Source organism: Monopterus albus, unplaced genomic scaffold, assembly GCF_001952655.1.
Source record: "Monopterus albus unplaced genomic scaffold, M_albus_1.0 scaffold35.1, whole genome shotgun sequence".
Classification (NCBI taxonomy): Eukaryota; Metazoa; Chordata; class Actinopteri; order Synbranchiformes; family Synbranchidae; genus Monopterus; species Monopterus albus.
In genome coordinates this window covers 1,264,250-1,278,258 of record NW_018127915.1, presented here as the reverse complement: position 1 = coordinate 1,278,258, position 14,009 = coordinate 1,264,250, and the positions used below count along the sequence as shown (strand labels likewise).

The 14,009-nt window shown below is 43.2% G+C and overlaps 3 protein-coding genes across 10 annotated transcripts in view; 2 read left to right on the top strand and 1 right to left on the bottom strand.

Annotated features, from left to right (window-relative positions):
- The window catches only part of epn2 (epsin 2), an 18,470-nt gene extending 11,580 nt beyond the window's left edge, over positions 1-6,890 (top strand). For 5 of the 7 annotated variants that reach the window (XM_020597771.1, XM_020597769.1, XM_020597768.1 and 2 more), the window contains exons 4-10: positions 2,582-2,694; positions 2,939-3,040; positions 3,413-3,527; positions 3,933-4,085; positions 4,521-4,613; positions 5,818-6,051; positions 6,440-6,890. In XM_020597771.1, the coding sequence (XP_020453427.1) occupies positions 2,582-2,694; positions 2,939-3,040; positions 3,413-3,527; positions 3,933-4,085; positions 4,521-4,613; positions 5,818-6,051; positions 6,440-6,780 (1,151 nt within the window). In that variant the 3' untranslated portion in view covers positions 6,781-6,890. The remainder of the gene's footprint in view (positions 1-2,581; positions 2,695-2,938; positions 3,041-3,412; positions 3,528-3,932; positions 4,086-4,520; positions 4,614-5,817; positions 6,052-6,439) is intronic. The other 2 variants (XM_020597773.1, XM_020597774.1) reach the window with 2 other exon arrangements.
- Positions 6,891-9,704: 2,814 nt separating this feature from the next.
- Positions 9,705-12,803, bottom strand: b9d1 (B9 protein domain 1). 2 transcript variants are annotated; one of them, XM_020597777.1, is made up of 8 exons: positions 12,618-12,803; positions 12,435-12,503; positions 11,792-11,903; positions 11,541-11,637; positions 11,246-11,308; positions 10,932-10,999; positions 10,391-10,483; positions 9,705-10,267 (listed from the first exon to the last, which is right to left on the bottom strand). In XM_020597777.1, the coding sequence occupies exons 1-8, from the start codon at positions 12,678-12,680 to the stop codon at positions 10,245-10,247; spliced, it is 588 nt and encodes a 195-aa protein (XP_020453433.1). In that variant the 5' UTR covers positions 12,681-12,803; the 3' UTR covers positions 9,705-10,244. The 2 variants fall into 2 exon arrangements, with proteins under 2 accessions (XP_020453433.1, XP_020453432.1); XM_020597776.1 differs by having other exon boundaries at positions 9,705-10,483; positions 12,618-12,800.
- A 141-nt stretch (positions 12,804-12,944) lies between these two features.
- Positions 12,945-14,009, top strand: part of cacna1ha (calcium channel, voltage-dependent, T type, alpha 1H subunit a) — a 148,670-nt gene continuing 147,605 nt past the window's right edge. The window contains 1 exon segment of the mRNA XM_020597813.1: positions 12,945-13,095. The gene's annotated coding sequence lies outside the window, so the exon portion shown is untranslated.

The window sequence follows — 14,009 nt, the reverse complement described above, 5'->3', positions numbered from 1 at the left end:
GCACGTCTGCTAGCAGGCAGAGAGCCGTGTCTGTGAGGAATGCCAAGAAACTGATTGTCCGTATATGGTCTATTCCCACAGTGGTGGGCAAGAAACTGGTGTGTCTTAGTTGGCTTCGAGTTGTGTTTATTTGTCTTTCTGACTTGCGACTATTAAAGCGTTGCACTGCTTGTTGTTGTGTTGCCAGTTTAGTCTCCCTTTAGCCTCTGTGGTTGGGAAAACTATTGTTGAAGCTTTTGCTTTCCAGTTATTTTTGGATAGATTTAAAGTTAACTCAAAGAAAATATTCCTTTTGATGGGAGAACATAATACATGGATAACAAATAAGAAGGAAGAACACCAGGGACTACAGAAGAGAGACAGCATTTTGTCTGTCAGTTTAGAAGCAGACCGCCTGCTGCACATTTAGTGCCTTGCTGAGACGTGTGCTTTTTTTGAATGGCTGGATGTTCTTCACACGTAACTGTCGTTCCAGCATGTTCTGCAGGGATATATTCGATTCAGTTCTGGGTTATTTGCATAGTGCCAAATCATAACGAGTCATCTCAGGACACTTTACAAAGTCAGGACTAGACCTTATTATTATAGAGGAAAATGCCACAAATCCCCCTGAGCAGCACCTGGTGACAGTGGGGAGGAAAAACCCTCTTTATCAGAAGAAACCTCTGACAGACTCCGGCTCTTGGTGGGCGGCCTTCTGCCTCGACTGGTTGGGGTGAGAGGATAGAGGAGAGAGAAAAGAAGAAAAGCAACAAACCCAACAATAAAGTCAACGCTGGTCAGGATGATGTGGCTGGTGACTGCTCATCAGAAACGTAGAGCCAGGGCCACTCGCACAAAAGTACAGAGAGAGAGAGAGAGAGGACACACTACGGGAGAGAGGAGACACCGTTAGTGACACGTAATGGTGGTATATACTGTAGATGCACGGAGAGAGGAGCTCAGAGAATCGTTGGAGGGAGCCCTATAGCAGAATAACCAAGGGAAGGTTCAGGGTCACCTGAGCCCAGCCCCAACTATAAGCTTTATCAAAAAAGGAAAGTCTAATCTTAAAGGTAGAGAGGGCATCTGCCTCCCTAACTGAGACTGGGAGTTGGTTCCACAGGAGAGGAGCTTGATATGATCTCTCTTGCTAGATCCTGTCAGTACTCTGGCTGCAGCATTTTGGATTAACTGGAGGCTTTTTAGGGAACTATTGGGACATCCTGATAGTAAAGAGTTACAGTAGTCCAGCCTGGAGGTAACAAATGAATGGACCAGTTTTTCAGCACCACTTAGAGATCATGGACCTGATTTTGGTGATATTGCGCAGGTGAAAGAAGGCAGTTCTTGGTTTATGTGTAATTTAAAGGAAAAGTGAGCAATAGGTCAAGGAGGGAGAAGAAGAGATGTGGACCAAGAAGATGTATTGATTATTAAGAATATGATGTTATTATTTGGTTGTAATGATGAGCTGTTATGACAGTAGGCTGTTATACTGATTCCTAATGATCACTAGGCTTTATATGTTGTTATATGAGGCCCAGATTATTACATTTCAATCTGGCAGCAGTTCAGCTATTTCCAGACAGGCCAAGCATTTGTTACTGTTAGAAGAACATATAACATGTCCTCATCATGGAGACATTTGATACCACATGTTTGCTATGTTTATTAAAAAAACCCTGCTGATCTGACATCTTGTGCCTGTTGACATCTTGACAGGGCAGGAGGATGTTAGTCAAAGTGTGAGGTTTCAGAGTTAAATATGTCAGTGAAACTAACCATCATTGTTTCCCCACATCTTGTTTGTGTCTGTTGTTGTTTTCTCTCTGCACCTAGATGTCTTCCTCTAACCATTTGCATTTAGAATAATTATAATACTGTAATATTGTATACATGATCATTATTTTATAGTGAGTTTTGTGTGAGTGCATGTGCACATGCACATGTTTACATCAGCAGCAGAGCATGTTGTGGCTGGCCAGGTGTTGTTTGAACCACAGACGGAGAGAAGAAAATGAGGCAGACAGAAAGCTGAGGAGCAAGAACAGTGTGGAAGTCTGAGGGGACTGGTCAAAGCCCCCAGCAAAACATTGATGCTGAGGAAAAAAATTGATTTGCAAACCACATTGTACTCCCACAACATTCACACACAGACAACACTGCACCAAGCTGGACTGCTGAGAAGTGATGAAACCGAAGGAGTGACAATATATAGATCAATCAAGAGCTGTAATGGCTGATGGAGTGATGTCATTGTTTTGTCATCACCTCCTACACCAAGGTTTCCACAGAAACTGCTGTTTCCTAACTGAAACGTACATGATGACACTCTTGGCTTTTGTAATGGCAGATAGTGGCTTGTGTGTCATGTGGGCTCTTATTTTTATTTTTTGACCTGTTGTCCCTCACTGACGTCCAATTCCACTCCCACACACACACACACACTTAATTAGTATTTGCCATTGTATTTACTGTAACAGTGGTTGGCTTTGGATAAGTAGGGCAAAAACATTTCTGACGCAGCTTTTCAGTGTAATTATGTGAGCTAGTCTCATGTGGCAGTGATGCTAACATATGTTCTGTATGTGTCCCCTAGCAACATCACCCAATCCGGGTTCAGAGCTGGAGCAAGCCAGACCTCAGACCAGTGGAGAGGAGGAGCTACAGCTCCAGCTGGCTCTGGCCATGAGCAGAGAGGCTGCAGAGCAGGTATGTGCTACGTTCCTCTTAATTCCTGAACCTCAAAAAAAGCATTGAGTTTCACACATGTATGAACATAAAAAAAAAAAAAGTGGGTGCACTTTGATGGCCGTTGTGCATATTCATCTGGTATAATTACTCACTAAGAAATGAAAAATGGTAGTAGTCTGAGAAGCAGGATGCAAATGATTTTTACCACTACTAAAGCTATTGTTGTATGACCAGCACAAATCTTTGCACTGTGTGTGATTAGGAAGAGCGCCTACGCAGAGGGGATGACCTGAGACTACAGATGGCTTTGGAGGAGAGTAAGAAAGGCCCAGACTCAGGAAAAGTGGTCAAGAAGAAGAAAGAGGTAAAATACACACAGACATAACCATGCTGTCCTTCAGTAGCAGTAATGAAGCCACTAACTGGCAGCAGACTGCCCATTTTGCTTGTTATCATTCTGCCTGAATAGCTGGCTGACGGACGTCTGAAGAATCATGGCTGCATGATGATGGCTCGTGTTGTATCTTGGTACATAGTGATATGACCATTATCAGTGTGTCTGAATAGTGTTTGTACTATAGAGGGAAATGGCTGAAACATTTTTCTCCTCATCCGTTCCCTCTGTATTTACCCTTCCATTCCTCACTCTTACTCTTCTGTCTGCGTCCTTCCTTCTCTTGCTTTCCTGTCTCCAGTCTCTTGGCCTTTGTAACCCGTTTTCTCGGTGTCTTTCCAGCCACAGTCATCTTTGATGGATCTGATGGATGTTCCAGAGCCCGGTGCCAGTGCTGACCCCTGGGGCACAGGGGCCAGGGCTGCTGCTGCATCAGCAGACCCCTGGCAGCCCTATGGTATACACACTCAATGGGCATATCAAAGGATTTGTTTTTAGAGTCTGTGTGTATATGGTTTCTGCTCTCCACCTGCAGCTCTTAGCACTGTGACTCTTATCTAGGAATGTTGCTCCACTGGCCCAGCAGCATTACTGCGCAGAGACGGGGGGGAGGGGGGGAGGATGTTAGTGAAAGAAACTGTGAATGCAAGGAGTGAGGGGAAGGAGACAGAGGGGGAGTACCAGATGTACATTTTCAAGTGAATGGGGAGGGTTGAGCAGTAGTTTTATATTGGGTCACATACATGCTTGCTATCAGAACTAGCCTGAAACTTCTTTTATTTATCTTATGTTACCTTTCTCCTCTTGCTGCTGCTTGGTTCTGTCCCCCCGACACACACTTATCCTCTCCCACTTTCCCTAGGTTCCTCCCCTAAGCCAGCTGCCCCAGTGGACCCATGGGGCACTCCCCCTTCTGTCCCACCCATGAAGGGCAATGATCCCTGGGCACCAAACTCCATGCCTGCCTCTGACCCCTGGAGTTCTGCAGCCGCCCGCCCTAAGACTTCTAACACAGGTGACACACGAGCTTTTATCAGTTTTGTTCATAGGCAGTAGTAGCTCTTCACCAGCACAGCTGTCCCTCTGTCTAATAAGTTAATGTTATCTGGGACGTGCGTATATGAGTGTGACAGATATTTGGAGAAGTGTTTAGTATTTATCATTGTTTGGCTCTTTGACATCTCTCTCTTTGAAGAAATGAAAAGATATCTAATCAGTGACTAGCTAGTGTCTCAGAGAATCAACAGCTGTGTCAAAAGCAGCTCATGCACCCAGTAAAATGTGCTCATGCACATCTGCGTGCTTTCACTTGGCTATTGTTTGTCTGTTAGTTTACCAAAACATCCATACTCATTCATACTTTTGTTTTCTGTTTCCACTTGTCTCTGTATCTATTATATGTTTGTCATTTTGTGTGTGTGTGTGTGTGTGTGTGCTTGTCCCCTTTCAGGTAGCTTTGACATGTTCAGGTCATCTAATGGTACGTCCAAAGAGGACTTCTCAGAGTTTGACAGCCTGCGCTCCTCCTCCTCTGTCCCCACTGGTACTCACCCTTGTCTTCGTCTTTCTAATGACACGGAGTCTGTGTTGTTTTTCCTCGGTGTCTGAAAAGAAGCCTGTCTGCAGATATTGTTTCTGTAGGGTACAGGCTCTCATGTCTTGTCTTTGTGTGTGAGCATCATCAGACCAGAGCAAAGCCGGTGGTAGAACCATTGTTGATGATGTTTCTCTGCAAATGTGATCAAATGCTGCAGTAATTATATTGAACAGTGGAAAAATAGCTGCTTTGCTCAGGTCTGGTCCCATGTCACCATGGTGTAATCTGATGCCGCTTATTTGTGTTTGCTACTGTAAACACATTAGACCTGGGTCACTCAGCTTATGGAATCACTTTGAAATCTGCAGTCATGCCTTTTAAATCTTGCCTGGTGCAACCAACAATAAATGTTCCAAAATTTAGAATTAAACCCATTTGTGTGTGAGAGGGTTCCAGTGAACAGCTTGGCACAGGTCTGAGTGTTTCAGCCCCTGGCTGTGGGAGGGTGACATTTGTTTCAGACTGTTGCTGCAGCTCAACACGAACACCACTGATACAGCCAAGGACGAGGTGAGAAGGAACACAGAGACGTACCAAGTTACTTTTCCCAAAAAGGAAACTTCTCTGCTCCTGCACTGAGCCGCCTTGTCGCCCCATGTAAACGTATGTAGAGAACAAAAACGGCACCGATCTTAAAGAGGCGACCTTCTGTATAGTTACTTTTTGAATCGGCTCTTCTACTGGATTTATGGGGTGTTAACACTCTGCTGTCTTATCGTGAGCCTCTTTTGGCTTTGCTGCATGTGTGTGGGGTTGTGTGTGTGTGTGTCCATGTCTGAGTGTATTAATGAATGTCTTCCAATCTGTGGTCTGGTCTGACTGTTGCTTTAAAAAAAGCCCCAAACGACCAGGCTGTCTGCCTCTGATGTCCTCTCATAGTAATATCTTCTGTTCATTTTATTTTGTATCAAGTCATTTTTATTTCACGGTAAATGTGATAGTTTGTGCTCATGTTCATGTGGACAAGGCGGTTGGTGACCTCCAGAAACTGAAGAAATGGCAGCTGAAAGAGGCAGAAATATAATTTGAAACAGATGTGTCCACTCTTTTTATCTCAAAATATGGCTGCTCATGTATGCATCATGTTCCAGCAGTTTGTTATGCTTATGCCAGTGACATGCATTTATTGTTTCTGCTCTTTGCTCCCCAGGTGATGGGGGCATAGCTTCCTCTATCCCCTCCCAAGCCAGCCTTGCTAGCAGCAGCAGCCTCGACATCTTTGATCCCCTGCCCACCTCCACATCCGCTTCTTTCGCCATGAACCCAACTAGAAAGACTCCAGAGTCCTTCTTGGGTCCCAATGCTGCCCTGGTCAATCTGGACTCTCTGGTGACCAAACCAGCTCAGCCCCCACCAGTCGTCAACCCGTTCTTGGCTTCAACAGGTGGGGAGGTGACAAGAAGACAGTTTTTGAAATAGTTTTTAATCCATAAATGTAGGTAAGAGGCTTTTTTAAGCAAGACAACACACTGGTTAACATGTGATGATGAGCCTAGAGGCGTGGACACACCCATCTGCGCACTTTAATGCTGAATCATTGACCCTGCCCTGGTCACTGTAAACTCAGTGGAAAGAGATGAATGATGACGGAAGCACACAACAGTTGGTTAAATACCCACCTCCAGGCAGGTTCTAGTTAATCTATTCTAAACCCAGTATTTGTGGATTTCTGTTTAGCGTTGTATGGTCTAACTCGGCATGTACTGTATGCTGTAATGGAATCTGTGTGCCCATTAACATTTGCATTTTGTCTCATGTCTGTCTTCACTCAGGTGGCTCTGCTCCAGCAACCCAAGCCAACCCCTTCCAGGTGAGCCAACCAGCTCCCCCAACCCTCAACCAAATGCGAGTCAGCCCCATGCCCCCTGGCTTTGGCACCATGGCAGAGCCCACGGCCATCTCCTCCTTGCCTGCTCAGCCCATCACCATGGTCCCCCTGGCAGGGATGGCTCCTATGGGCCGTTCAATGCCTGGAATGGGAGTAGGCACAGTCGGAGGTGTGGGGACAAGTGCAGGAATCTCGGCCTCCATGTCCATGCCCCAGCCCCTGATGAGCATGCCCCCTCAGGCCGGGACACAGCCCACTGGAACGACCAACCCCTTCCTTTTGTGAGGGGGTGACAGCCAGAGAACTTGACCTAGAGTTACCCCCTGCCCCGCCACCCCATGCTGTCTCTCTCTTCCACTTTGGCTCATAAAGAAGCTTCATAATGAACAAGTAAATGTCTTGTCCCATTTATTCTTTTATAACCAACCCTTCCCCAGGTTGTAGTCCCAGCCCAGCCTCCCCCTGTTTTACCACACCTTTTACCTCTCTCTGTCTCTGTGCTCCAAGCTGCCTAGTCCTGTGTTGTTCATACTGATCTGATGATGATGTTGATAACCACAAATAGCTGGCATCTGTCTCCAGACTTACAGAGTAGCAGAGGTACTTAGTTTCTTCACAGAGGCAGGACAGGGCCCAGTCTCACCTCCCTGTCCTGCTCCTTTACTCGCCTCCTCTTCCTTCTTCACTTAGGACTGCTCTTCTCTTCTTCTGTGGTGGAGAGACACCAGAGTCTGACTCTACTAATGCCAGGATTTTCTCTCTTCACTAGAACTAATCTTTTATAAGCCCTGTCAGCTGGCGAGTGTGTGTGTGTGAGAGCGCACATCTCAGTACTTTTACACTGTGTATATTCCAGTGGGTTTTACCTACGCACACTGGATGAGAGATGGTCAGATGTTTATACTCTGTGTGTATGTGTGTGTTACTAAGCAGGGATTTTGCACAATTTTTTGCTTTTATTTTCTTTCTGCGACTGTTGGGCTCACCACTACACCTTAGCTTAGGGAGGGAGGCTAGCTGTGAAAAAGGCCGAGACGACACACGCTGCCTCAGCTCTCGGTACCGCTCAGTCACAACTCTCGTCCGGTCATTTCCTGTCACCGGTTACCTTTTCCTGACCTTCCACATGAACTTTGACGTCCAGGACTCACTGGATTAACAACAAACACTTATCAAAGGAGATGAACCCCTTGTCTGAGGGGTTGAAAAGATGCGTAGACATGATTTGTTTGCGTGTGTGTACACACTCATGCGCTGGTGTACTGTTAATGCCCAGATACTAACAGCTACATGTTATTAATGTTTGTGAGTGAATCCCCCCTCCAGTGTGTGTTTAGAGAAAAAAGACATGAACTGTGATGCTATCAGTATTTTGCTCTCTGAACATATGGATGCAGTGAGGCATCATGGGACAGTTTTTCTATTTAGTTGGTTTTTAGGGTCAAAGGGAAGAGGGTGGGTTGTGTGCATGTAGTTTGCATGGCAGAAATGTTTAGCTTTCAAATGTATTTTAATGCGCAAGTTTTACCATTTGAGGTTCTGTTAAGTGGTAACAGAATTTGCTCAAGTTAGTTTCTGAAATGCAGGTCAAAGCAAGGCACAATGCAGGCCTCTGCAGCCTTAAGAGAGAGAGAGAGAGAGAGCGTGTGTGTGTGTGTGTTTGTGTGTGTGTATGTGCATCAGGGAGTGTTACTATGATGATACGGTTGCGACAAAAGCAAGCTCCGGGTTTAAAGGGCACGTCAGCCACTTGGCATCGAGAAGAGAGTTTACCTCTGTTTGGATTTACTGTGGCTAATCTTTTGAGAAGAACGTTACAAGGTGGACACACACACTCACACAGGGTTGTTCCAGGATCATTGTGTTGATAGTACAGGGAGTTCTGAAGCAGCGCAGACATGTCATGTAAACAAGTGGTTGTTAATTTTGTTAGTTACTTTTATTTACTCATTAGATGTAAATCCATAGCCAAGCCTTTCTTTGTGTTGGAGCTGTGTACTAGCTAAGCAATGTATCATCTTCTATAACACAGTATCATCTTTCTTTCTTTTTCTGTCACTCTAGTTGTTTCACCCTGTGGGAAGGTTGTGTATTTCTTTTAATTTTAGAAGCACAACTGTTACCAAAGTCAGAGTGACTGATTTCTAAGCATGCCGTGAGTAGTTTGAACAGTAGGATTACATGTCACAGATATTTTTCTGTTTTTGGATGTTCATGATTGCAGAAACTCTGTTGTTATACTTATTAATTTTCAGAGCTTTTTTTTTTTCTTGAGTTTGTGTAAGAAAGTGTCATTCTTGGCTGAATGTCAGCACATTTACAGATTGCAGGCTGAGCATCTTGCTCCTTTATATGCTGACAAACGTGGGTTGATGAAATAACAGCTAAAGGTGAATTGCGACTAGTGTATAGACCCTTCTTCTCTTGGGGTCACTGTGCTCTGTTCTCTTCATTTATGTTAATATCACTGCCAATGTAGATGCTATAGAAAAGGTGTTCCTTTTCTCCTTTTGTGTGAGTTGGCGCCCTCTCCCGGTCGACTGCGGCACAATAGCTACACCGCGAGTCCCTTGAAATCTCCACTAAATACAGACCTTCATTTCTCTCAGGCAAAAGAGGGGGCAGCTGCAACTGTATGTATGATTTTGATGATGCCGAGGGTGGGGATGATTTTTATGCTTCGGGTCCTACATGAATGGATGCGACACTTAACCTGCAGACCAGCAAATATTTTTAATCTCAACTAAACGTATGCAAAATGAGAAAAGTTAAAGAAAAAAGATTTAACGCTTCATGTGTTTTGCAAAGTTAGATTTGCTAATGAACTCATGTTTATTGAAGTGCTAAATGATATTCTAGTTAAGATGTGTCACTTTCTCACTGGCCTCGATTTCACTGCAGCCTGACCTTTAACTTTACTCCAGCAGAAGTGGAAGGTTGCGTTATCGATGCATTGAAGAGACAGACAACATTCTGTCTTGAACGGATTCAGCACTCCCAGACAGACGGAGGACACTGCAGATGTACACTTTCTTGACACCTTGCAGCAGTTTAACTCATGACTGTGGTGCAGTGAAAATGTGGCCTGTGTGTTCCTATGTATTCAAAAGAACTAACTGATCTTATGGACCGTCTGTATATTCATAAAAAGCCCGTTTATTTCTTTCCATGTATGTCTATTTACCCTTCTCGTACTGGGAGCAGGCTGCTTTTTTTTTTATCAGATATGTGCTCAACCTGTTGGCATTATAACTGTATAATATAATTTATCATTTGTACTATTGTAACATACTGTTCTTCTGTATACCTTATTGTTCTGTGTAATGGGTTTTTGTAGGAAAAGTCACTATGGCATTTTAACTGCATCTAAACAAATGAACGCAGCAGGCCGCACCATGTTGGATGACAACAACTGTAGCTGCATTCAAATAAAGTGTGTATCACTTCAGCTCTGTAATCTCAGTGTTTGTCCCCTTGTATTGGTTTTTTTTTTTACCTAAACATGAGTTTAAACTGATGTTTTCACAAGACTTTACCTAAAGAACGAGTCCAAACAGCTAGTGATCATTTGAAGTAGTCCTGTTCATTTTAAGTAAACTAACTATTCATATTCATACTTGAATACAACAAATAAAAGTTTCATTCAAATAATGTGACATTTTTACTATAAAACACTGAGTATTAGACAGGTTTCCCTTGCATTCTTGCCACTTGCGTTGTGTAAACAGTCTAACCTGAGTGTTGTGCTTCTATTTTGGTAGAGCCCAAGCATCTGTGAGGGCAAAAAAGAAGTCCCACCAGTTAGTTGTCTATAAAACAGTCTTTTGTCATTACATGTTGTATGGCTGTCCTTCTGTCGACCAGCTGGATGTGGCAGACTGTGTGTTTGCAGGACCTGACGGCCCTGTGTCGTAGCCCAGCTTCTTCATGTCTTTGGTCATGATGTGAAAGGAGACGGTGACGAAACCTTGGGAACGAACACGAGTCACTGCAACACGAATAATATAATCAGGATACATATCGCACTGTAAAATACCAGGCAACTACTATTTTCAAAACTGAGAAGCATACAGTATAGGACTATAGGATACTGTATTGTTTGTAGATCTGTTCTATTGCATAACAGATACTATGTGCAGTAATTAAAAGCCTGTTAATGCATAAATTAACTGAAAATGTACTATTAGAATTAAATGGGAATTGAAGTACTTCAAATTATCTTCAAATCCACTTGTCCACATCTATTTATTGCAGAGAACAGTGCGTCCCTGCCTGCAGACCACCAGTGGATGCAGGTCTGTTGTTGTCGTTAGCTTAAAATTAAACCACTTCTAAGTGACTCGTCTCAGAAACAGCTAGTTCAAGGAGTTCGCTGTGCTTTGATGTCATTGCCACACATTACTGTTATAAATTACCAAGAAAAAAAGCACACACACCTTCTCTGCCTTCACCCTGGGCCACTACTTTAGGGTCTGTGTACTCGGGCCGCCGTCCCAACAACCAGCTTAAAAAAAGGAAAAAAAACAAAAAACATTTGCACGTGTCCTTCCATGCACTGGTAAATGCAGCTGGCAAACAACACCTACTGATAGGGAGTATTCTCACCACAGAAGGCTTTATCTTCAATAAGACACAAACACACAAAGATGAGCAGTAAATATTTGACAACACTCAGACTGGCCCCATCAGGCATAGCGTCACAGCTGCTGAGGGAGAACTGAACTCATACAGGACTGGTCACACATCTCACCTGGTGAATTTCTGAAGCCTCCATGAGGGCTCAGGAACAAACATGGGGATGGTTCGTGTGTGTCTGGGAAATAAGAACAAATTACAGAAAATTAACACACACACACAAAAAAAAAAATCACACAGTTCCTCACTAAGTTCAATTTTAGTTCTTTTGAGGGGAAACAATTAATAGCCACATGCTTCAGGCAAGGATGTGAACTAATCATTGAAAACAAGTATTAGTACTACTGAAAATGCTGCCGTGGGTAGGTGTTAAAAAAAAAAAAAAAGAAGTCAATGAAGGTAATACTGACTGTCCAGGTGTGAAGGGGATGTGCGTTGCGCCGTAGCCCCGGATGACGTCGTTGCCAAATGCATCTGGACCATAAACACTCATCACAAGCTGAGGCCCTGGAAATGAAGAGGAGAATCTGATGTAGTACTCTGTATCAGTCATACTTCAGTGACTTCTATCTATTCATGTGTAAATGAAGGCAACAACTAACAACCATGTGTGGTTTGTATGCCTGTGTGTGTGTGTGTGTGTGTGATGTGTAATGCTCACATCCAGATGGGTTTGTGCTCTTAAATGTTGTTTCCAGTGGGAAGTTCCATATTAATTTGTGTGATGACTGAATGCCTTTACAGGTTATTTGAGTGATGCCTTCCTCCAGCCCCTACAGAGAAACAGACAGACACAAAGACCAGTTAGTTAGATGATAACCAGATGCCATTTTAACTTTCTTTTGTAAAGGCTGCATGTTACACATTCACTGAATACCATAAAATGTGTTCCTTGGGAATGATTATGATAATATGATTAATAGCTTCTTTACATCAGAGCTAACAATAACAGAACAACAGCACCGTGACTGCACCTTAAAAACATTCCCTGCAATTTTATAACAAAACGTAAGTAAATGTAAGAAACTGACTGATGTTCACCACAAACACCGAGAGCCCAAGCTGACATCTTCAGGTTGCTTTGGTCTTACCAACAGACCAATACCCAAATTTATTCATTTACAAGGACAGAAAAACGTCACAATTTCTCATTTGGGAATAAGCTACATTTTTACTTGATAGACAACCTCAGCAAATCATCGATTAACCAAACTTACAACACTTAAATGCGTCTTGGACTTTAGTGCCTCAATACTGACACACACTTTGATAAAAGAAATATTCTTCATCCGCCAGCTACTCACCGACGAGGGAACCCAGTCGTGACCGTAGACAAAACAGTATTTGCAGTACAGGTTGTCAAACTCTGGAAACTAAAATACAACGGCAAACAGCAAGACATTAGTTTCCTACCTGTAAAATGCTACGAGAGTTGCTAATGCTAATTGAAATTAGCGGCTAGGCTAAATCTCAGAAGCACCACTCACGTTCGCTCCCTCAATTTGTCCGTTTACTGTGAGAAGAAACATTGACGGGTTGTTTGTGGCCATCAGCGCTTCACTTAGCTGGTAAATTAAAATTTAAAGGAGTGGTTGTTTCATTCAGTTTAGAAGAATCCTGGCACACTTTATTAACGTTAACGCAAACTCCGTATGTTGCTAGGGCGACGCTTCCTCCTTCCTACGGCTACCTGCTAGGTCCAAACTGGACGGATACGACAAAGGTGTGCTGTAATAAGACAAGTTCCCACGAGATGGCGGCAGCGTACTAAATGCAAAGTCACGCGGTTCACCTGACGCAAAAGGTGCCTTCACTTGTGCTGGAAGTTTTGCACATCCTTGTGAGAGGCATGCTTTAAATCAAAAACTGCAGCTAGAAAGGCCATGACTGCTTTGTATACAATCAGATTGAAAAGTGAGCAAGAAAATGCAACGATGCACGATGTGGTGCAAGCTTCAGTTCGCAGTAAGTGGACATTGTGTTGAGCGGTTTTGGCTTATCGTTTGATGCCAGGTGTTTTTGATAACGAGGAAAAAAAAGCGAATTTGAGGTTTTTGCAGTCAGATACTAATTGTGTGTCTAAATGACTTATATACGTATTTCACATCTAAAATATGACTACCAAACGTCTGTGCTCGTGTTAGAATATCCAGCCTAGTCATGTTATCATAGAAAGTTTCAAATGTATCTTTTATTTCTTTTTTATTTGCGTCTGCACGCAAACAGAATATAACAAAGTATTTTACAAAATGCAAAACTGTTTTTAAGCACAACCATTTAAGTTGATAATTGTATGGAGTGCTGGGTACCCCTGAAGATAACCATGGACATCAAAGAGGTGATTTATAGTGTATCAAATCAAATAAATCAAATTTTATTTGTATAGCGCAAAATCACAACAAAAGTCATCTCAGGACACTTTACAAACTAAGGTCTAGACCTTACTGTTATCAATATTATTACATAGGGAAAACCCAACAAATCCCCCTTGAGCAAGCACTTGGCGACAGTGGGGAGGAAAAACTCCCTTTAACGGAAGAAACCTCCGACAGACCCCGGCTCTTGGTGGGCGGCCTTCTGCCTCGACCGGTTGGGGTGAGTGGATAGAGGAGAGAATGTCAACTTAAAATACCTATCAAATTAACAGCACTTGAAGCAGACACAAAGCAACTCAGTGTTGTCTTCATTTCGCTATTTACTTTGTATTTTATGACCAAACCCCGATTCCAGCAAACAATACAGCTAAGAGATAATTCCGTCTATAAAACAAAACAATAGCACTGACTCACCCATGGTAGCTTTTTTTTTTTGGTTCTGTCTTGGATTCAAATCTCCTTCACAAAGCACACAAAGCAGCAAGCAGACTCTTTGAAAACAGG